At 39.5% G+C, this 24,359-nt stretch overlaps 1 protein-coding gene across 1 annotated transcript in view; it reads left to right on the plus strand.

Annotated features, from left to right (window-relative positions):
* Positions 1-24,359, plus strand: part of Focad (focadhesin) — a 289,636-nt gene that overhangs the window by 68,462 nt on the left and 196,815 nt on the right. Inside the window, exons 6-10 of the mRNA XM_075946771.1 lie at positions 2,328-2,429; positions 6,789-6,993; positions 10,222-10,428; positions 18,191-18,278; positions 21,355-21,557. Coding sequence (XP_075802886.1) covers positions 2,328-2,429; positions 6,789-6,993; positions 10,222-10,428; positions 18,191-18,278; positions 21,355-21,557 — 805 coding nt within the window. The remainder of the gene's footprint in view (positions 1-2,327; positions 2,430-6,788; positions 6,994-10,221; positions 10,429-18,190; positions 18,279-21,354; positions 21,558-24,359) is intronic.

Raw genomic sequence — 24,359 nt, forward strand, 5'->3', positions numbered from 1 at the left:
TGTTCTGTTTACTCCGCCTACCTAATTTTATGTCCTATTAAAGGGCCAAGGCAGTCTCTTTATCTAACCAATGAAATTAACACAAGCCAGAAGACTCTCCCCCATCACGGGTCTATATTGTAGCATGAAAAGTTCTCTGTTGGATCATAGCATTGTCATTTCTTCTAATCCAGCAGTTTGCATACCCCTGCTGGCACTATTAGAACTAGCTATCAGGGAGGTAGTTTTCCCATCAATTTCAGCTTGATCCCACTAGGTCCTGCAAGGAGCGTGTGTTATGTCTTCAGCAATAGGGTTTTACCATCTTATTCTGGTGAGCTATATCAATAGCTGTGTCCTTTTCTTTTGGGGGCCATTGGGGCCTCATTGACCAATAACTAGTAGGGAGGTGTAGATAAATGATTGAATCTTGAGGCACACTCCTCTCTCTCTCATTCCCCCTCTCTCAATAGTACTTCCAACCTAAAATTTCAGAGTTTAAATTGTGTGTCTTTTCAAATGACTTGAACATTCTTATTTGGATACATTTTAAAGACGCTAAATGGCTAACAAATGCAAGTGAAAGGAAGAAAGAAAAGTCTTGAATAATCTGTAAATTTAATAATCAAATCTTGAATACATCAAGAAGGAACTGTACTCAGCCTTATGACATTTTACATCCTCTAATTATAATATTTTTGATAGGATAATAACTTCATTTTCTGTCATACTCAAATTAGCATCTATATTCTATAATGATGTTTATTTTAGAGTGAGGCTTATTTTTTTTAAAGGAATAATTTTACTTTTTTTTTTTTACATTTTAAACCTTTTAATTTCTCTTGTGCATCTAATGCTGAGTTTTGTTAAGTACATTTCCATAAGAAATGTAAACTTTGGCTTTGGTCATGATTGATTACTTTTAGTTCTGGGTAAGACGGAGCCTGGTGCCACTTTCTGTTCAGCTTTGTGCTTCTCATTCCAGTTCAAGCAGTGGGCTTCCACCAGTGGTTCTGAACCAGAGACAGTTTTACCCCAACAGGGACATCACACAGTCTGAAGGCACTTTTGATTGTTAGTACAAGAGCATTTGGTGGGCGGGGGGAGGCTAGGTTGCTGCTGAGCAGGCTGAGGGGCACAGGACAGCATCCCAGTGAAGACTGTCCAACGTGCCAGCAGTGCTAAGAATAAGCCACTCTAATCACAATAGCTGTGCACTTTGTTGAATTAAGAAATATATACATTCTATTACTTGGGTGCAAGGCTTTCTGTATTATTTTTATGTGTATTCACATATCAATTTGATGATTCACGAGGGAGAATTTAGATCTTTGCTTCATTAGGCTTAAAGTATAAAAACAAAATTTGGCAATTATAATTGATTTTGGGTTATTTGTGTTCATTTGAAATAGTTTAATATTGGTAATCAAATATTAATCAACAACAAGAGCCAATGTTTTCATTATTTGTGTCACTTCTTTCAAGATTATCAGCCTCTCATAATCAATATTGTACATTATTCTTTACAATATTGTCATTTAGAGTGGACATAATCAGTTGTCTGGACAAGTTAATTATCTAGAGGTCTAAATTAGTAATTAATTTGGACCTTTATTCTAGTATATTCTACTTAATCTAGTTTTTAAAGATTAAGTCTGCGATGCTAAGTGGAAGGGGCCAAATCCAATAGCGGGTGAAGCATGCCCTCCATGTCCTGCAGCAGGGTGAATGGTTCCTTGCAGTCTGGCTGGAATGTAACTGTGTCAGAATCATAGCTGTTTGCATGTGTGTCAATTCTCCTATTTTAAAATGACTGCCTTTTATTTTTGTTGACCTGATTTAATTTGAATACATTTTGAAGGAGACCTTGATCTGCAGTAGTTCTCTTGTGCGGGTGGGAGAGAGATGGGAAGGAGAATAAGGGTCAGAGTGTAAGGAGATGTGCTAGCTCTTGGAGGGCTAAAGAGTAAGGAACTGATTTCTTTTTCCTTTTTAAAATTTTTTTATTTCATGTGCATTGGTGTTTTACTTACATGTTTGTCCATGTTTGGGTGCCAGGTTCCCTGGAACTGAAGTTACAGACAGTTGTGTTGTAGGATCCATTCTTAAATTTAGACCTCTGAGATTCTGGATCCATCTTCTTTTCAGCAGAAGAATTAGATCAAACGGGGACAAGTCAGTGATCATGAACCACTTCCTTAGTTCAGGGAGCGATAGCTCTGTGGATTAGAGGTCCTGGAAAATGTCTGTAGCTGGCATTGTTTGTTTTCTTTTTTCTCTGCTGTATTTGAATAGAATTTCTGCTCCTGAAAAGACAGTTAATAACGTGATTTCCTGTGTTTTCTCAGAACTCACCCGCAGCCTTTGATCACCGTGCTTGAACACAGGCCTGATTGCTGGCCACTGCTCCTGCAGCAGCTGACTGCCTTCTTCCAGCAATGCCCTGAAAGGTAACATGAAATGAAATGAACGAAGGACACAGAATGGCGTGTGCTAAGTTTAGAGCCGGCGCTATGTGTTGTTCTTGTTTTAGCTGCTGTGACTCTGAAGAGCAAATGTTCTAGAGGTGGCCATGTGTGCTTTTTTCCTTTGGCAGTAAGGGAACACGATCTGTCCAGTGGAGAATGGCTGTTATTAAATCTGCCTCTGTTGGATTTTATCCAGTTCCCTGACTAAGCTCTCTATTGTCAGTACTCCTTTGCATCTTGTTCTTCATCTTTGGTTATTGCAAATGATGAGCTGTCTCTCTTTTGTGTTCCCGCCACAACTTGCAGTGTGATCAGTAACGTCATTAAACTTACTTCCAGTCTTATTCTCTGCTGTGAGCTTTAAAATCTTTTGGAGGATAGTGATCCAGTTCTATTGCCCTTTTTCATAATGCCCAGAACATCTGTAGGTGCCCTATATATCTCAAATTTTTGTGAACAAAATCCATGAATGGGTTGAAGATTTTCTTACCATAGAAACCTTCAGACTGCAGTACCTTGTAATCAGCTACAAGAAGGTGGCTCAAATTGTCACCTTCACCTTAAATGTTTTTTTTCATAGATTTATTAATAGTTTCTAGATGAATCTTTCTTCAACTCTGTCAGAAGTAAAAACCCAGATAAATTTTAAAGTGAATTTACTTAGTGAAATTTCTTTGAGCCATATAGAAGTTTTAAATTGTTTTATATTTGTTTTAACACCCCCCCTCCCATTGAGATAGTGTACTATGTAACTTGGCTAGCCTGAACTTCACTGTGTAGATCAGGTTGGCATTGAACTCAGAAATCTGCTTGTCTCTGCTTCCTGAGTGCTGGGATTAAATCTATGTGCTACCATGCTTGTCCCTACAAAAGGTAATTTCGGTTCTAAATTTGCACTGTATGTTTGTCCCTTGCAGTATGAAATTGATAATTCTGGTTGCACTTTTTCAGTAGACCGTCAGATAGAATATTAGGAGCAGTAACTTCAATTTGTTGTTTAGAAGGTAATAAGAATAGGCGCAGTGGTTCACAGTCGTGTGAAGGAGTCAAAATGTAAAGACATTCTAGCTCTTTCCATGTTAGGAATTAGTGCTCAAACTAGATCCTTAAGTCAGATAAACTGAGATGTCAGTATCTCCTCATACTGGATGTAATGAGTCCTCACGGAACTCTGGAAATGCAGAGCAGGAAATCAGAAGTGATTCAGCTAGGGTGAGTTTTAAGATAGCATTTTATCATGAAGGAAGCACAACAATACAGTTTCAGTTATGTTAAAACAAGAGTGCTTAGTTCAGCTTTGTATCACAGTTAATTACTTCTTACAAATAATAAATGAAAACACTGAATAAAGTGAAAAAGAATAAAGTTGTATTTGATTGATTTATGCTAATTTTGAATATCTGTAACTTTATATAACCACATTAATTAATTGCCCATTTCTGTGAAGTCCTGGTGCATACGGTCTTGGTGATACAGCAGCAAACAGAAACCTATGGTTTGTGTCCTCATTTGAATTATAGTCTGGCAAGGGATATAAATGCTACACGTTTTGCCACGAAAGCGTATAGTGGTGATCTGACCACAGACCACCTGTCAGGGAAGGAAAAGGACCCCAGGAAGTCATTGCAAAGTGGAGAACTGGAGGATGATGGAAGTAGAAAGACCAGCAAGATGGAGGCCCAGTGTGGCCCCCTGAAATAAGTGGGGCCCCTGAAATAAGTGTAACGATACAGTGGAGAGTGAGGCTGGCAAGATCAGCAGAGGCTGAACCATGTAGGTGTTGCAATTCAGTTCACCATTTTGTCATAGGACAAACTTTTAAGTTGGTTAATGTTATGGTCAGGTGTTTATTTTACCCTTGAAGGTCATTCTGGTATGATGGTCTTTTGAGCTTAAGAGTTATTGGAATATAATGAATGTAAATAGATATTAAAGTTATGTCAATCCATAATCTCCTTTGAGTTCGAAATTCCTATGAAGAGGTTGTGGGTAACTGCTTCATTCATCTCTCAGTTTCTGTAGCTATGTATCACACACACACACACACACACACACACACACACACACACACACACACACACCCTATATCTGTCTGTCTGTCTGTCTATGGCTCTGGTAAGGATCAAAGAAGTTCGAACTGTAAAGTGGAATTACTTATATATTCTATAGGTTAGCAAGGTAACAATAAAGTAGCTCCACTCATCCGTGGGTGTAATATTAAAATTAAGACCTCCAGTGGATGCCTAAAATGATGGATAAAAGTGAAGTTTGTGTAATACAGAGATGCTGCTTACTAAAAAATGTGAAAGGTTAGCTGTAGTAATATGGGTGGCGAGGCTGCGTCCCCAGCACCCCAGCTGCCTGCTCAGCTAGCTTATGCCCGAAATAACAACACACAAACTGTATTCATTTAAACACTGCCTGGCCCTTTAGCTCTAGCCCTTACAGGCTAATTCTCACGTCCCTATCAACCCATCTCTAATAATCTGTGAGCACCGGTCTTACCGGGAAGATTCTAGCCCATTTCCATCCTGGGTCAGAGCTTCATCGCGTGCGTCTGCCTGGGAGCTGGGAGCATGGCATCCCTCTGAGGTGTCTGCTCCCGCGAGAGGAGAGCTGTGGAGTCTGAGCTCACTTCCTCTTCCTCCTGGCATTCTGTTCTGTTTACCCCACCTACCTATGTCCTAACCAATAAAATGGGCCAAGGCAGTTCCTTTATTAGCCAATGACCTTCCTCCATCAGTTAGCAATTATTTATCATAGATCTTAGTAACGTTAGCATGTAATTTATTTTTTCTTCATTAAGTTGAGGACTATCACTTGTTCATAAAAGAAAGCTCTTTATGGTGTCTCTCTGGCACTTCCAAACTGCCATAACCACTGTTCTCCTTTGTTGGTGAGTAAAGTAGGGTTGCTTGGGCACAGACAGTGTTATGAAACTGCCATGTCAGTTGATCTGGTACCAGGATGACTTCCAAGAGACTCATGATGGCCTAGAACCTTCTTAAGAAGGTTTTCAACCTTCTTAATGCTGTGACCCTTTAATATGGTTCCTCATGTGTGACCCCCCACCATCAAATTATTTTATTGCTACTTCATAACAGTAATTTTGCTACTATTATGAATTATAATGTAAATATATCATATACATGATAGCTGATATGTGACCCCTGTGAAATGTTGTTCAACCCCAGAGGGAACTGCTGGCCTAGAGGATCATGCATGGTGTGTTTGGTCCACATCCTGGAGGAGCAGAGTGGACGGTTTGGAACTTTCTCATGCCACTCAGCACATGCACAACTTAAACTTTGCAGTTGTTTACTTATGGAACTTTCCGTTAAATATTTTCTGGTTGTGCTTGACTGACAGTAATTAAAATTATGGAAAAGAAAAGCATGGAGTACTATAAATTTGAACTGTCACAATAATCGGATGGTTGTATGGATTTATATATATATATCTTATCTACAAAGTTTTCTTACAAAAGCATGCCAGTGAGATACCCCTGGGGAATAGATCCTGATATCTGTAATTCTAATAAATGTTCTTAGATGGTTCTGATATTCACCATAGACTGGTTTTGGAGGGGTGCCACCATTGTAAAGTAGGAGAAGTGTCCTTTAGTCCTGGGAATCTGGCTTCGTGCCTCCTTCTCTTGAGTCATTCCCTTCAAGATCCCATTAGGTCACGGTATTTTCAAAGCTACTTGATGCTAGGGTATTTATGGTGTACCACAAGCTGATATGTGCCACTTAGTGCTTGATAGTGTGAAGGAGAATTCCTGGAAAGAAACTATGTCTGGAAAGACTGATTGCCTGTTTACAGCCTTAGTGATGTGGGGAGTCTAATTACAGAGGCCACAGTCTGGTTACAATTTTGGACTAGTTTTAGCCCCATGAATAGCCATTCTTTGTCCACGTCTGTTTTGGTCCTAACATCTTGTGACAGACGAAAACCTTTTGGAATTTATTAACATAGCAGTCCTCTGGCTTCCACTATCCCCAAAGCTATGCACATCACCAGAGCATCTGAGGCCTAAAGGAGAGATTTCTCCATCTTGCTTAATAGCCTCTCTGATGTTTGCACCAGAGTATTTAAAAAAATGACTTGATTTTTAACTTTCTTGTTTTCATTATTATACAAACTCTATGAAAATATTTCCCTATTGGACCTTGGAGACTTTTACTTGGGAGACCTAAATGTACGTTTCTGGGTCATGATCACTCGGATTTTGCTCCAAAGTAAACCTTGTCTTTTATTCCCTTGAGGGAAGAGCTGTTTCTTCTGATAACATTAGCATATTTAACTCAGTACCTGACTGACACATTGCATGACTTGCAGGTCAGAAGTTTCATGTATCCAAATAATGGCACCATTTCTGTGGTATCTCTACTGTGATCCATCCCAGTCACAAGAATATGCCAAGCTCCGGCTGTCCCTGCTCAAAGTCGTACTTCAACCCAGAGGTCTCTGTGGTGAAGCTCAACCTCCGGTCCTAGAGCAGCACATGGTTCAGATGTGCTGTGACATGGTCCCGTGCTTGCAGGTAAGGCTCTTCACCATTCCTTTTCCTTCCTAATGGGATTATCAGCACCAGGAAGCTGTCATTCGCACAAGGTAGTTCTTGAGCCTATGTGGTTGGACAAGACTGTCTAGAAATGCTGCCACTGTCTTAAGACTACGAAGGAATAAATTTCAGATCTAATAATACATACCGTAGTAACTGTGTTAAATTCACCAAAGTATAAATCAATCCTTTCCCTTTTGGCATTAGTAGCAATGAAGATTCCTTTAAGACTCATCAGGAAAGGGGATTTTTTTTTTTTAGCTTCTCTTCATGCTGGATGCTAAGAGGAAGGAGGAAAACAATAGAACAAAATGAAACACCTCTGTGCAAATTAAGCAAAAAGCATGTCTGTATGTAGGTCTGTTCTGAATGCAGAACTTGGCCTGCTGAGTGTCCACCTGTCCCTTTAGGTTCCATTGATGTCTTTTGCTTTTCAGAAACACACAGTGTAAGAAATGAGTTAGGATGTCACTTCTAATACCTAATTCCTTACGGGCAGATGATCCAGGTAACGAGTTAGCAGTAAAGTGGTAAGGGAGTTGAGGGGAGAGAGAGATTTTAGTTGCTATATCTATGACTGCAGATTTAGAAACACACAGTTGCCAGTGTGCTGTGATTTTAGTGTCGTGGTTCATTTGTCAGGCTGTCCCATTCCATGATCAAGGTCAGGCCATTAGTGGGGATCTGAGTGCCATGCTGCTCAGCCGATGGAAAGAATCTGAGGATGTATTTCAGAGTGATCACTGTGGGTCACAGATGACCTGTTTTAAGTCTGTTAGCAAGGAGTGGCTAGAGCGAATCTTCCCTCTGTGAGTCATAAATGTGCTTTTCTGTAATCAAGGCAGAGAAAAGTTAATTAAAATGAATTCTCCAGCGGCTTCTCCAAAGCTTTTGTTTTGCGTGGGTAATAAAGCATATATAGGCAGAAGGTCTTCAACTGGGGCACTTTTCCAACCATGTCTTTATTACCATGTTCTGTGCGGTTTGCTAAATGTTTGCTTTCTTCGTGGAAAGCTTAGGTGCTTGTAGAAGCTCACTGTGGAATGGTTTTGGAAGGCCCTGTCTTTTTATTGTCAGTGAGACATGTGAGAAAAAAGTCATGTAACAAATTTGGTTTATTAAGAGCAAGAATGAGGAACAGGAGTTACAGAGGCTCTCTAAGGTAGTTCTCCACTTGTGGAAGTATTTTTATAGTCTTTACACAATAACCACCTCAGCTAATGAATATACTCTGGAGAAGTACACTGTTTTCAAGTACTTCTATTGATCTTCATTAAACAATTGCCCACTAGTCTTCTCTTCTTCCTATAATAAAACACAAGCTTTAAACCTGTGTTTAGTCTTGTTGATTTTCTCTCTCTCTTCCTATCTTTCTTGCCTGTCTCCCTCTGGTCTGTTTGGTCATCATTACAAACAACTGACAACAAAACCCACTTCTTCCCATGAAATTGCTTCTGGAATTTTCACTATCCATTGCTCTAGTATACCAGTAGGGGCACGGGATGTGCTTGTAAGAAATGCTCTTTTTAGAGGTGAATGCACTGTTATGGGTGTCTCCCAGTCCGTACTGGACACCAGGAAGGAAGCACACTGAAGTTACTGCTATGTTTTGAGAAATAGCCCTATCCCCATTCCTGCTGGTTTAGGATGAGAGGGGTCATTGAGACATCTGCTTAGCGTCCTCCTCAACTGGTTGCTTTTCCATTTTATGTTTGCACAACTGGTTTTTATTTTTATCATACCATTATCCATGCTATGTCATTTATTTTTACATAGAGACAGAGCATTACTTTCAATTTATTCTTAAGAATTTGATAATGGTAGATCAGAGAACTTTTAGAGCTAATCTATTGCGATTATTTTTTTAACGGAAAATTTCCAGTATACACAATAAATATACTCAAGGAAATAAACCACCTTATGAATACCCAGGCTTTTGTATTTAGTCCTTCTCTTTGTAAGTACCCTTTGAACTTTTTTGCTTTATGTTTTCAGAAGAACAGAATAGGGTCAGTGAGATGGTTCATCAGGTAAAAGCATTTGCCATCAAGCTTGCTGACCTGAGTGTGATTTCTGGGATCCACGTAGCCAAAGGAGAGAACCAAATCCTGCAGGTTGTCCTGTGACTTCCACACGGGCATCATGTTGCATGCTTGTATACCAGCACATCCAATAAATAAATACATCATTAATTAAAAGACAACAAAATAATAGAGCTATTGGACTGTTGATATTTTATTTTTAAATTATTATTCTTTGAGAGTGTTCTTTCTTTTCCCATCATCCTTTGGAATCTTTCTGATTTGCTAGGAGCTCCATTTGTGTATAACTTGTATTGATGCCTCTTTTTCTAATGGATGGTAAGCAGTGGTGGAACTGCAGGCTCTTCTCTTGATGAACTTCGCACACACAAGCATCCTGACTGAAGCAATGGTTCATTGTTTATAATCCCTGGGAAATACCATGGTTGCTATGAGTAGGACCACCCCCTTAATACTAACTCCAGAACTTTGAACAGAACAGCAGGGTGTAAATTGAACTGGGATTTTCAAGGGCCCCCAAGTCCTCCCTGTTTAGTGTGTTAGCCTGTCGAGATGACACTGCCTTTTAAACATGGTCGTTTATTACATTCTCCACTGTGCTCAATGATGCTTCAACTAAGGCTTGTAGAAGGAGAGCTTAGTGAGAGTTGATAACATAGCGGCCCTACGACCGGATGTCTGTGTTAAACTGTAGGAGAGCTGAAAACCAGCTTTGAGGTGATGTTCTTTGGCATGTAGGCACTGCATATCATTTGTCTAGGGTATCTTTTTTTTTTCAAAGAAGCTAGAAAAATAGACGTAATTTGGGTTTGAATCCTCCCTTAGTGGCAGAGCAATCGACGGTGGAATTGTGTGAGATAAGAGCAGCAGAGGCAGTAAGAGGTGTACAGTGGATGGTGACCAAGGGAGGAGGCAGAGCTGTGGAGGGGAGCACTCGCGCACCTCCTTCAAGACCAAAGGAGGAGGCAGAGCTGTGGAGGGGAGCACTCGCGCACCTCCTTCAAGACCAAAGGAGGAGGCAGAGCCATGGAGGGGAGCACTCGCAGTGCATAAAACTGTATCTCCTTCAAATTTTCATAGATTCAGAGAAAGTTATTCTGTTGAATACTTCTTATATAGCTTGAAGTTAGTCTGTAATTTTGATCAGTATGAGTTCCTTCAACAGATGAAAGATCTGACCCAGACAACAGAGACGATGCTGTTTATTGAGGAACTGTATCTAAGTCTTGTGCGCCATCCTGTGTTCTGGAAAAGTCAGCTTACCCAACTCACCCTTCAACTGCTGTGTATCTGTGAAGTCAGTTTAAAGATAACCGGGGAATGCTCATCTCTCATTCAGCTTTTAGATCGCAGCATTGAACTTCTTGGGGAGGTAAGGCTAACATAAATCTTCAATGTTCTAATTATCACTTTATACAATCTTTGAGAAACTGGGTAGTTATGTTTATGTAGTTTTTTACATGTTTGAGGTGATTTGATCTTATACTATTAGATTGTAGTTCTGCAGAGATTTATTATAAGATGAATTATTACATAATCTTATGTTATCACTGAAGGTCTGCCTCATTCGTGCTTATTCATATGAAATATAAATATTAAACAAGTGGTATGTTCAAGAACCTACGCATTTTCTGTGATCTCAGGATGTAAACATGTAAACAAGCAGTTCTAATAGAATAAGATAAATATTTTTATAGACTCTTATTTACAGGATAATGGGAACCAAGTGTGATCTCATACCTGTAATCCTACCACATGGGCGACTGAGGCAGGACAATGGCTATAATTTTGGAGCCAGGCTGAGATAGTGAGGACTAGACCCCTCTAGACTATAGAATGAGATCATACCTCAAAACAAAACCTAAGTATGGTGGTGCACATCTTAAACCCAGCACTCAAAAGGCAGAGGCAGGTGGATCTCTGTGAGTTGGAGGTTAGCCTGGTCTACATACTGAGCTCCAGACCAACCAGAGCAACCTAGTGAGATCCTGTATCAAAAAAAAAAAATCAAATATACTATGTGCATATGTGTTTGTTATAAAGTTTTTTTGTTGCTTATCTTTTATGCTAATGTTCCTGAGGTTAAAAAATGTTGAAAATTAATTTGAGAACCTTTAATGCCTAGATTAATATTGATTTGAAGGACAGTAAAGTAGCCTTCTTATGTATTTTAAGGCTATCATCCATCATCATTCTGCTGAGTTCATCTGCTGGATATTCGGTTTAAATATTAGTGAACTCTTTCTCTTGTCTGTGTTCTCTCCACTTTTGTGTGGGACAAGGGTCCTCACACTCTTTAGGCCTGTTTCTCAGACTGTGGTTTGCTAGGTTTGGCCTTAGGTGAGCCATTCACCTTCCAGGTCAGATGTTTGTCTTTCATTTCAAGCCAAATGTTTTACTTCTGTCAACAAAATTAAGCAAAAATATCAATTTAGGGGAAGCTGGGTAAGTTCTCCAAGCGTAGAGTAGACTAAACATGGTAGCTTTACAGAGGTTAGGGACTGGCAGTTTCTGTGAAACTGTCACCAGATGACTCACTTTACCTTTCTGTGCTGCATGAGTCAGTTGAAGAATTCCGAGGAAGGATGATCTGTGGGCATAGCTGGCGGAGCTCCCTGCAGAGGACAGAGGCTGAAGCGAAGCTGTGGTTCTTGGGGACTGTGTGAGCAGCATCACCTTCTCCTTTGTGTCCTCTGCAGGAGGCAAACTCTGTTACATCTGCTTTCAGTTTCTTTTAAAAGACACACCCATTTGTAAGTTTGTAAAATTCTTGAGAAGAGGGTCTATCTTGTTAAGGATAGCATCACTAGGCCAGCAGCATATGTTATTAGTGCATACCACATGGGTAATGTTCATTTTCATCTTTTGTTTGAATTGAGGACCAAAAGTGTGATCCCGAATATTTTTTGTCGTTAATAATCCTATGACACCTGTAGCTAGTTATGAAGGGATTAACTCCTCCTGCTTTCTGTAGCCAGGATGTATGTTAGACTGAGTTTTTCTAAAGGCTAAGTGGAGCCCATGTTCTTGCAGAAGCAAAAAATGTATAAGTTCATTTACAAATGTGATCCCAGAAAGCAGGCTGGGAAGGTGGAGCTGGGAGAAATATGGCAATATGACTATTTCTATAAGCAACCAGTTGCTTCATTCCCTGGACTTCCCTGAAGCCTTGTGGAATGTTTCAGACTATGAAGTAGAATCCAGGGCAGTGAGTAACCGTATGCCCACAAGAACCGCTTGCCAGTTTGAAGCTTTCCCCTGTGGGGCTTGAGCTTCTAGACCTTGTAGTTTGGGGCAGAAAGTGAAGAGTTGTGTTGTGTGGCATATGGGAAAATGTTCAGGTTGATGCTGTGCAGAACATGTTTGTGTTATGACAGAAGGAGTTGTAGTTAGTGGAAGAGGCATGAGAACTGATCCATGTTCCAGTGGATGCCCCTACACTCATGTACATATGGACAGCACTAAGAGAAATTAGTGGGTTTATTAAAAAAGAGAGGAAAGAAGAGGGCATGAAGCTGGAGAGTTGACGTTTTGTGAGGAGGGTAGTCCGCAGAAGGAGGGGATAAATTGGGGATGGATATGATCTTATTTTATTAGGGATATATATATCCTGTATATATAATATATATATCCCTATATGTATATTAGGGATATATATTTCATATATATATGAAATGCTCAAATAAAAAATTAAAAAAATCAAGAGCTTAATACATATTATTATGTTTTAGTGTCTATCAAACAAAAACTTGTAAAGCAACTTAAAATTTACTTCCTTTACTTCTGTGTCATTCACTTTTACTACATTTTTGATATTCCAAATCTATCACTCTTTTCACATTGTCTTTTATTTTGTGTGGCTGAGTCTCAAGTATCCCAGAGAAGGTCTCTTTCATTTATGATTACTCATCTTTAAGTTCTAGCCATTGAAGAGCTTCAATTTTGTGTTTAAAACTTAACATGCTTCCCCGTCCCCCTTTTCAATGACAGCTGTATGAAAGAGGCATTCAACTGTCAACCAAGATGGCTCATTCGTTTCCTGGCCACCCAGACCCAAATAATCACACAGAAACTTTATTAATTATAACACGCTTGTCTTGTCTGATAGCTTAGGCATATTCCTAGCTACCTCTTACATCTTAAATTAACCCATTTCTATTAATCTGTGTATCATCACATGGTTTTGGCCTATACAGTAATGATTCCAGCATCTTTCTCCTTTGGCAGCTACATGGCATCTCCTTGACTCCACCTACTCTCTCTCTTTATCTCTGCTTGGATTTCTTGGCTGGCTTTACTCTGCTAAACCACTGGCCAAAACAGCTTTATTTATCAACCAATAAAAGCAACATATGTACAAAAGGATATTCTACATCATCTCCCCTTTTCTGTCTAATTAAAAAGGAAGTTTTAACTTTAACATAGCAAAATTACATATTACAAAAATTATAAAACAGATATTAAGCACGAATTACAGTTACTATATTTCTTTTTGAGCCCCAGCTCTAGGGATGCAGCTCACCTATGTATGTCATTAAACAATTTGCAATATGCTGCTCACAGACTCCATTTAATTGCTCAGCCTCCTGAAAAAGCCAGAGCTAATGGTTCTGCCAGCAGTAACTAGGAAGTTGTCTCTCAAAGAGGCTGCACAGTTTTTGCTACTAATGGTGAGTCAAGAAGCCTTCTCTTAAAGGAGCCTTGCCTCTGCTTGCCACCAGCAAAGAGAGCTTATCTGAAAAACACTGTGGCTGCCAAGAGGCTGCATTTGGTTCTCATTTTTGTGGGTCTAGAAGCCGTGTTTTTTTTCCCGCTTAAGCTCTTTTGGTCTCATGGTGCCATTTTGTAAAAGGAGACGGCTGCTGTCCAGACCCAAATAATCACATAATAGTTCAGCTAAGGCATTTGTGTGCTTTGTCTATGAATCTGTTGGAAATTTCAAAATTTGAAAAGTAAATAATTTTGCTACCTTTCTGTTTTATTTAGACATAGGGAAATATGGTAGAAAATGGCATGATGATGTACATTGTGAATATATTGGATTCAAAAGTGATTATTGTCCTCTGATAATATGCATTATTTTCTTTCTTGATTTCAACTATATTTCAAAGCACTGAACATAAATAATTACAAAAGACACAAATTGGCGTGTTTTATTTACAAAGTTGAATTAGTTTCTTTTGATGTTTTGTTTTTAAAGCCCATGAAGCAGGGATTTAGATTTTATAGTTAAGCTTCATTCTTGTGGTAGTAAAGGTGAGATGGAAGGGGTTATTGATCTATGCCAGAGTTGATAGGGTCCCACACAGAGTTAAGAGTTTCTCTTCTGCTGGATCTGCTACAATTTTTTACCCTCATCTTTTTTTTTGAAACCTTCTGGCTCTGTCACATGTCTGTTCCCCCATTTCCCCCCCCCCTTTTTTTTGTCTGTCTTCATTCTCACTATTTAACTCTGTAGGCTCTTCTGTAAAATTTCTGGATGGACTGAAGTTACCTGATCGTTCTTGTTTTTATCTTCTGTCATCTTTTTTTTTTTTTTTGATTTTTCGAGACAGGGTTTCTCTGTAGATTTTGGTTCCTGTCCTGGAACTAGCTCTTTTTTTTTTTTTTATGTATTTTTTTATTGATAAAAGGAGAATAAAGAAAAGAAAGAAAAAAAAAACAAATTTCCACCTCCTCCCAGCCTCCCATTTCCCTCCCCCTCCTCCCATTCTTCTCCCCCTCCTCCCACCCCTCTCCCCTTCCCCCCACTTTTCTCCCCCTCCCTCTCCAGTCCAAAGAGCAGTCAGGGTTCCCTGCCCTGTGGTAAGTCCTAGGTCCTCCCCCCTCCGTCCATATCTAGGAAGGTGAACATCCAAACTGGCTAGGCTCCCACCAAGCCAGCACATTGCGTTGGATCAAAACCGCGTGCCATTGTCCTTGGCGTCTCATCAGCCCTCATTGTTCGTCATGTTCAGAGAGTCCAGTTTTATCCCATGCTTTTTTTTGGTAACAGTCCAGCTGGCCTTGGTGAGCTCCCAGTAGATCAGCTCCACTGTCTCAGTGGGTGGGTGCACCCCTCGTGGTCCCGACTTCTTTGCTCATGTTCTCCCTCCTTCTGCTCCTCCTTGGGACCTTGGGAGCTCTATCCAGTGTTCCAGTGTGGGTCTCTGTCTCTATCTCCATCCGTCGCCAGATGAAAGTTCTAGGATGATATGCATGATATTCGTCAGTATTGCTCTAGGATAGGGTCATTTCAGGTTCCCTATCCTCAGCTGCCCAAGGAACTAACTGGGGGCCTCAGCTTGGGCACCTGGGATCCCCTCTAGGGTCAAGTCTCCTGCCCATCCTAAAGTGGGTCCTTTAACTAAGAAATGGGGTTCCGTGCTCCCCTATCCAACCTTCCTTTATCCCGATCCTCCTGTTTCCCCAAGTCCCCCCTCCTTTCCTTCTACCTTTTCTCTCCCCATCACCCCTTACCCCCATCCCACCCCACCCCCAACATCCCACTTTTCTCCCCGGCAATTTTGTATACTTCCCTTATCCAAGAGGATAACTATATGTTTTTCCTTGGGTTCACCTTCTTACTTAGCTTCTTTAGCCTATTGTAGACTCCGTGGTCCCTATTTATGGCTAGAAACCAATTATGAGTGAGTACATCCCATGTTCATCTTTTGGGGTCTGGGATACCTCACTCAGGATAGTGTTTTCTATTTCCATCCATTTGCATGCAAAATTCGAGAAGTCATTGTTTTTTACCGCAGCGTAGTACTCTAATGTGTATATATTCCATACTTTCTTCATCCATTCTTCCATTGAAGGGCATCTAGGTTGTTTCCAGGTTCTGGCTATTACAAATAATACTGCTATGAACATAGTTGAACAAATGCTTTTGACATGTGATAGAGCATCTCTTGGGTAAATTCCCAAGAGTGGTATTGCTGGGTCGAGGGGTAGGTTGATCCCGAATTTCCTGAGAAACCGAAACACTGACTTCCACAGTGGTTGCACAAGATTGCATTCCCACCAGCAATGGATGAGTGTACCCCTTCCTCCACAGCCTCTCCAGCAAAGGCTATCCTTGGTGTTTTTGACTTTAGCCATTCTGACAGGTGTAAGATGATATCTCAAAGTTGTTTTGATTTGCATTTCCCTGATCGCTAAGGAGGTTGAACATGACCTTAAGTGTCTTTTGGCCATTTGAACTTCTTCTGTTGAGAATTCTCTGTTCAGTTCAGTGCCCCATTTTTTAATTGGGTTAATTAGCCTTTTAGGGCTGGTTCAACATACGAAAATCTATCAATGTAATCCAGCATATAAACAAACTGAAAGAAAAAAACCATATGATCATTTCATTAGATGCTGAAAAAGCATTTGATAAAATTCAACATCCATTTATGTTAAAAGTCTTGGAGAGATTAGGGATACAAGGGTCATACCTAAATATAATAAAAGCTATATACAGCAAACCGACAGCTAACATCAAATTAAACGGAGAGAAACTCAAAGCCATCCCGCTTAACTCAGGAACACGACAAGGCTGTCCACTTTCACCATACCTCTTCAATATAGTGCTGGAAGTTCTAGCAATAGCAATAAGACAACATAATGGGATCAAGGGGATTCGAATTGGAAAGGAAGAAGTTAAACTTTCGTTATTCGCAGATGATATGATAGTGTACATAAGCGACCCCCAAAACTCCACCAAAGAACTTTTACGGCTGATAAACAGCTTTAGTAATGTGGCAGGATACAAGATCAACTCCAAAAAATCAGTCGCCCTCTTATACACAAAGGATATGGAAGCAGAGAGGGAAATCAGAGAAGCTTCTCCATTCACGATAGCCACAAACAGCATAAAATATCTTGGGGTAAATCTAACCAAGGAAGTGAAAGATCTATTTGATAAGAACTTTAAGGCATTGAAGAAAGAAATTGAGGAGGATACCAAAAAATGGATGGACATCCCTTGCTCTTGGATTGGGAGGATCAACATAGTAAAAATGGCAATTCTACCAAAGGCAATTTATAGATTCAATGCAATCCCCATCAAGATCCCATCAAAATTCTTCACAGATATGGAGAGGACAATAATCAACTTTATATGGAAAAACAAAAAACCCAGGATAGCCAAAACAATCCTATACAATAAAGGATTGTCTGGAGGCATTACCATCCCTGACTTCAAACTCTATTACAGAGCTACAGTAATGAAAACAGGGTGGTACTGGCATAAAAACAGAGAAGTCGACCAATGGAATCGTATAGAAGACCCGGATTTAATCCCACAAACCTATGAACACCTCATATTCGATAAAGGAGCTAAAAGTATACAATGGAAGAAAGAAAGCATCTTCAACAAATGGTGCTGGCACAACTGGAACTAGCTCTTGTAGACCAGACTGGCCTCGAACTCAGAGCGATCTGCCTGCCGCTGCCTCCCGAGTGCTGGGATTAAAGGCGTGCACCACCACCGCCCGGCTTATCTTCTGTCATCTTGATTAGAACTTATTGTCTTCTTCACTTTACTCATGTCCTTGCTGTAGTTAATGATTTTATATTACATGGTTATTTCTTTGTTTCAGTTAAGTATGCTTGATAACTGACAATTCTTACCTCTTCACAGAACTACTTTGTTTTTATAATATAATCTCTACTTCCTTCACATTAATATTTCTTTTTTATGACATAGTTTATTAAATTAGACTTCATGTGATTTATTTTATAAGTTATATAGATAGCTAATGTTAGGTAAGTATAAAATTTAATTAATTTTTCCTAATATAATATTCCTAAGACCATCATTTCATGCTGTTATGGTGACTCATGGGGACTCGCTCCTCTGAAGATTTGCAGTAGAAAGTCTTCTTCTTTAACAAAACCAACCAACCAAACAGACAAAGCAGGAAAGAGTGAACCTAAAACCAAAGTTTTTCTCTTGGAATTATATTTGTTTAATTTGTTTTTTTAGACACCGATTGAACATTTAACCTACACTGTGTGTTATTTGCCAGTATTTCTTCAGTAGGGCAGACTTTGTGAGACACCTTGCACAGTGTTCACAACTGCTCACTGAATCACTTTCCTTGTATACATGTAAAGCCACAGTTCCTGGATCCTCTTCAATAAACTTTTTTGTTCTTTTATATTTTTAGGATTTTCCTGTCAAATTTGTCATTATTGGAACTGCTTTTTTACTTCTGCAGACTCCAGCAAGTCAACAGAAGCCACTATTAAACCTAGGTAAATAAAAGTAGACTCTCTAGACAATAGTGTAAATATAAGTGTTGGCAGGTGCTCTTCTGCATATTTCTATCTAGTCTGGGTTGTTTTCTAATTGCCACCAAATAGATTAGTTTTCTCTCTTTAGTGCTAGCCTATGCATGTTTCCATATCTCATAATTTGCTCAGTTTTTCGTGCACCTTGTTGTGATATAAGTGATAGTACAATGCCATTTAAAATGTATTTATTAGCATTTTCTTTATTTATAGTCATATATCAAAATGAGAATAATATATAAGACACTTGTAAGCAATGAAGTGTTTGGCAGGTTGTTTTTGTTTTAAGATTCTATTTTGTGCAGAAAGATGGCTCTCTGTATAAAGGCACTTGCTGTCATATCTGACAGGTTGAGTTCAATCCCCGAAACCACATGGTTCCCTGTGTTGGCCATTGACTTCTACACACACACACACACACACACACACACACACACACACACACACACACACGTAAATACATTGCAAAGAAGACTTATTTCTAATTGATACTACACTGACTTTGGTCAGATGAATGATGATGCTCCTTTGGTTGTCTAACAATTTAAAGGAAAGTGAAGGCAGGAGAGAGGGAAACCAAATGTGCTAGTTAGGAAGAGTCAAAGAGTCAAGTTTTTCACTCTCGCTGATGGGTAGATATGACATATCTTTAAATTGTGCTGTTTTTCTTTATGTTTTCTAACTTTGCTTGGTCTGATATCAAGTATGTGGTAATAAGGGAGTGCAAATCACTTTAAAGTGTCTTAGATAAATTTCTGCTCTATCTTCTCTGGGACACTGTTTTGTCAGCATCTTGAGAGTAAATTGTTTCACAGTGGCCTCAGTACATGAAGGACACCTGGTCTCTTAGACCGCTTTTGCCCCATTTTTGTTGTCTGCTCTTCGCTGGTGCCCTTTGGATCGGCTTTTCCTTTTCTCCAGCAGTACACATGGCCTCTTTCCTGGAAGCAGTGCATACCAGGCTGCGACTTCTGCTGCTTTTACAAAGTCTTATTATGATAATTTGCATATCATGAGATTTGCCATTGAAAGTATACAGTGAAGCATTTTAAAATTTATTGGCCTGTATAGTCAGGAATACAAACTAGTTTCAGAATTTTTCTATCACCACTGTCCCCTGAATTTCTTGTGCTTCATGGTGTTAATAACAATTTCCAATTGCAGCTTGAGAGAAAACATTACTCAGTCTGAAAAAATATGCTTTGGGGATGATATTAAGAGCAGTAGCTGCTCTTCTAGATGACCTGGGTTTGGTTCCTATCACTCACATGGTGACCTAACAATTATCTGTAACTAGTTCCTGGGGATCCTGTGCCCTCTTCTGACCTTTGTGGGCACTGCATACATGTTGTGCATAGACATAAGTGCAAGCAAAACACTCATACATATAAAGTAAAAAAATAACCAACATAAAATATTTATCATTATTATTGTATGTGCGCGCACACACACACAGGGCATCACATGCATGTAGAGGGCAGATGACAGAGGGCATTCTCAGAACCTTTCACCTTTACTGTTCCATGGGTGGAACTTAGGTCATTAGGGTTTGCAGGCAAGCACTTTATCTACTGACCCACCTCAATGGCCCTACTGTCTTTTGTGCTTGTAAATTTGACTTTTTATATAAATAGTTTGTATTTGTTTTATTGACGAAAAATTTCCAAAGCCCTGTGGAAGTTGCCTTTCTAATTCTGAAGTTTCAAACATATGTTTTGACTCATGCACAATAGAAAAATGACACAGGTCCAAGCAAATGCTTTGAGCAGCTGTTAGCTGGCAGAATTTTCTTTCTCTTGTAAACCAATGCCTATTTTGAGGTTATCCTGGTTAAGGGAATAAACCACATTGAAAATTGTTGAGACTGTCATTTAAAACTCTTTAGTATATTGGGGAACTACTTAGTTTTCAAAGTAATAGATAATCAAGAGAATGTCAATCATTTCAAATTCAAAATCAAGTATTAATATAAAATACAGTATACTTACTACCAGTAGACTTTTATAAATAATAGCTTATAAAAAATCTGGACAATTTATAATATGATATTGAATATGTGTGTTATGTGTTTCCTTCTTTTAAAAAAGGTAATAGATATTTATATTGTCTTCAATACCACTATGGATTAAGGCCAACATTAAGGGAAAATAATGTTATAGTAACATGTGTTTATACTTCAGTTCATGTTAGGGTTTGACTTCCAAGTGATTTAACAAAATACTGACAACGTACTGACATGATTTAGTGTCCAGAGAATTTTTCTTTCTTTTTTTAGTGTAGTGGGGAAATTACTTGATTACTTTGATAGTTTGGCTCTGAAGCTTATGAATAACATCTTTAAGTAAATCACAGTTTATTCAGTAACCTTAAAAATATAGTAAAAAAGGTCTACTTCTATCCTAACTCATTCTGTAGTTAGGCTCTGGGAGATCCTGGTGCATGGCTAACTCACTGCACTTCTGTATTCTGCCTCTGATGTGGAGGCTGAGTTCCCATGAAAAGAACCTACTTACTGCAAAAGGATTTTTGTGGACGTGTGCCATGGGACCTTGGTGATCCTGTTCTTAGTAGTCTTGCTGGTCGTCAGCTATGCTTTACCTTGATGTTCACTCAAGCTTCTGCTAATATGACTTTTGGCTTGTTGAAGAAGCATGTGTGTTGCCCTCATTATCCACTAATAGGAACTTATGGTCTCTTGGTTGTTTGTTAGTAGGAGCTGAAATGCTATAATGTACAAATGTTTAATAGTATTAAAAATTCACAGTGACCAAAAAATGTAGTTTATTTGTATATACCTTTTGATGCATAATATATTGTTCCTAAAAGTATCCTTATTCTTCTGTTATAAATATCAGTAGTTGTAAAAGAGACACAATTAGTTTTTATGTTACTGTTATTCATTTTTACTGTAACTTCACATCCTAGTTGTATCTGAACTGGTTGGAAAAGGGCAAGAAAAACTCTATTTCATTGATAACATAGCATTCTGTTTGACTGATGTTAATTTAACAAAAATTGTGATCTCCTGTTTTGTGGTTAGCTTTGAAGCTCCTCTCTGTTGCTGAGGGTCAGAAAATCCCAAAGGCATCCTTGCTGCTCATGGTGCCTCTTCTGCAGATCCTGTCTTCTACCGCCTTGGAAGACTGTTTGGCCATGGGTGAGGAAGGTCCCTCCAGGCAGCAGATGGCTCTGAATCTTTTGGAAGTGCTACAGAGGGAATCTTATGGAGACAATGACCACATGGTAATGAATTCTTCTTTATTTCTCTTCAGGGTCCATGAGTTTTTTCTGTCACTTCTAATGAAGTTTGTATTTAGATGTGAACTTGCACTTCCCACATTTGTCAGGCAGTGACGTGGGAGATGCTATCCTTCTCTGGACAGTGAAGGAAGGATAGGTGCTCCTGTGGGCAGTTAGCTTTAGAAGTGCTGTAGGATCTCTCTTCCTTTTTGATATTCCATTTCACTAGACACTAACAGTCCTGATTAGTCTGGAGATAAAGAAATGAAATCCATTTAACTCAGTGCTTCTTTTCTTTATTAGATTGATTTTTATTCTCATGCAGGAAGGCTTCTGCAGAGACCAGAAGAGAGTTTCAGATCCTTGGTTGTGAGGCGCTGGATATGGTTCTAGTCCTTTGCAAGAGCTGCGAGTGCTTTTAACCCCTGAACCTTCTCTCTTGACTCTTCTTTAACATACTCGAGCATGGAGTCTTTCATTCTTAGAGTCTATTGATGTATGTCCAACATCTTGCTAGTCAGGGTCTCCCAGGTAGGGAATGTTTCTCAGAATCTGCAAGTTCAGGGGTCAGTATAAGATTTATATGGCATGTAATGACAGGCTCCCTAGCCGGTGGCTTTTGTTGTCTTTATGTATGACCACATTTTCCTGCCTCAAGTAGAAGACAATAGGTCTGTCACATGTTTTTTATGCCTTGTAAGACTGTACGGCCATGGATGAGGACGGTCCATTCAGGAAGCAGTAGACTGAGTCTTTTGGTGCTCTAGTGGGAGTGGTAGTCTTGTTCACCTCGTTTTGTGTTCTCTGTCTCCGTTTCTGTCTTTGTTTTCTCTTATTTTAAAATTGTGTGTGTGTGCCTGTACACACGTGTTGGTGAACATTTGTGGAAGTCTGATGACAACTTTCAGGACTCAGTTCTCTCCCTCTGCCCTGTGAACCCAGGTTGTGAGGCTTGAGAGCTTGCACCTTTCCCCACTGGACCCTATTGCTGGCCCTTTACTCTTCCTTTTCTGTGACAGTAGTCTGAAATGCCTGAGTCCTAGGCGTTTCTGCTAGGCCCATTTTCCTTTTACATATTGTAGATTGTATTCCTTTTCCACTTTCTTCTTCGGGGTTGGGGCGAGAATTAAGTAAGATAAAGCCAGGAAAGCATCTAGTCTCTGTGGAGGAGTTCACTGTGAACAGCAGCTGGCACGTGCTTGTTGCTTCGTTTGGGAAAAAGGAGGTCCCTTTAGTCACGCGCTGTTAGGCATTAGAGCGGCCAGAGTCTAGTATCATTATTCCCTACCTGAGTCTGCACTGGAAACTGATTAAATGTGTATTACAGCTTCCCAAATCCAGATTGTTTCACTTTAATTCTAATTCTTGAGGTAGATATCCAACTTAGCCATGAGAGAAGGACTTTCTGTCCAAGTTCTAAACAGGATGGCAAGAATCCTATTAATTCTTTTATACCTTCCCTCCTAATTTCCCATATAGCACAAAGATATGATCCTGGGTGGGGCCAGAGCTGGGGTCCAGTGCTACTGCTCAGGCAGGATGTACAAAGAATTGTGTACTTTTAAAGCCCAAGTGTTATTTACTGAGGCTCACTCTAACTCTAATACCTAAGGACTCAGCTTACTGTTTGCTCAGGTGTGTGTGTGTCTCATTCATCAGCATGGGTAGCTGGACTTCCTCTTTAGCAGCTGTTGGTGCTGAGGGAGTAGGGAGGGATACTATTGATGCTAAAAATAGCCTCCTCGTGATGCTGTGCTGTTTTATCGAGGCTGTGAGTGACTCATATCACCCTTTTAAAAAATGATTTCTTTTCCCCAGGTACCTGTGTGATCTCTGTATTCCAAACACACCTATCAGTTCAGCTTCGCTCCCACTCACCAAGTCTCTCCCTAAATCCTGGGTTTCTCACATAATGCTCTTTCGTTTCCTCTGTATGAACTGCCTGTTCTTGCAGACACAGCCAGATCTTCTCCAGTCCCCAAGTCGGTATTCATTGTGCTTTGTCTTCCCAGCATATCTTTATTTACCTCATGCAAAGAATGCTGCGTGCTAATGTGGATGATCCAGGTCTGCACCTTTAACTCTGTGGTGAGCCCACGGAGGGAGAGAATTGTGGCTCTTCCTCGGGCCGTTAGGAAAGGGCACCCATGTAAATTGTTAACATTAAATTGCAGTAGTCATTGATCATTTTGCATTTTTCTATCCTAAGCGCTTTTGCTCTATATTTCTTAGCGGATCATAGGAAATAGCTTTAGTTAAAATATTTTAGGCACTTGTCTGACTGAATGTCTTCTTTCCCTCATACTTAAATAACATATTAACTTATTTATCTTTTCATCCAAAGTACCTGATCCATTGTTTAGTGCATGGTGGGTATTCAGTATTTAGCACGTTTTGTTCTTAGCAAATGTGCATCTTTCATAAGACTAGGCCATTTTTCTATTGATTTGTTACAGAAAGCTCTCCATGAAAGCCATGGATTTTCTGTTTTTAATGATTTCTCTTGGTGGTTCTGACTTAGTGTTTGATTATCACTAGAATTATTTTCAGAAGTATAGTTTGAGGGTTAAGTACCCTTCCATGCAGAACTGTAATGCCTTCTCTATTTCTGAAGGCTGAGAACCATGAAATAAAATAGGACTTGACATCTTTCTGTTCCCAAGATATAAAACAATGCACGATTGGAAATGTGATATTCATCTCTTTAAAATCTAATAAGTATTTTTTATAGTGTGTGGAAAACAAGATCCTTATTTTAAAATTTGGCTATTAAGTGTGAAACTTGAAACCACTTATTGTAATCTA

This window comes from Microtus pennsylvanicus, chromosome 13 (assembly GCF_037038515.1).
Source record: "Microtus pennsylvanicus isolate mMicPen1 chromosome 13, mMicPen1.hap1, whole genome shotgun sequence".
Taxonomy (NCBI): domain Eukaryota; kingdom Metazoa; phylum Chordata; class Mammalia; order Rodentia; family Cricetidae; genus Microtus; species Microtus pennsylvanicus.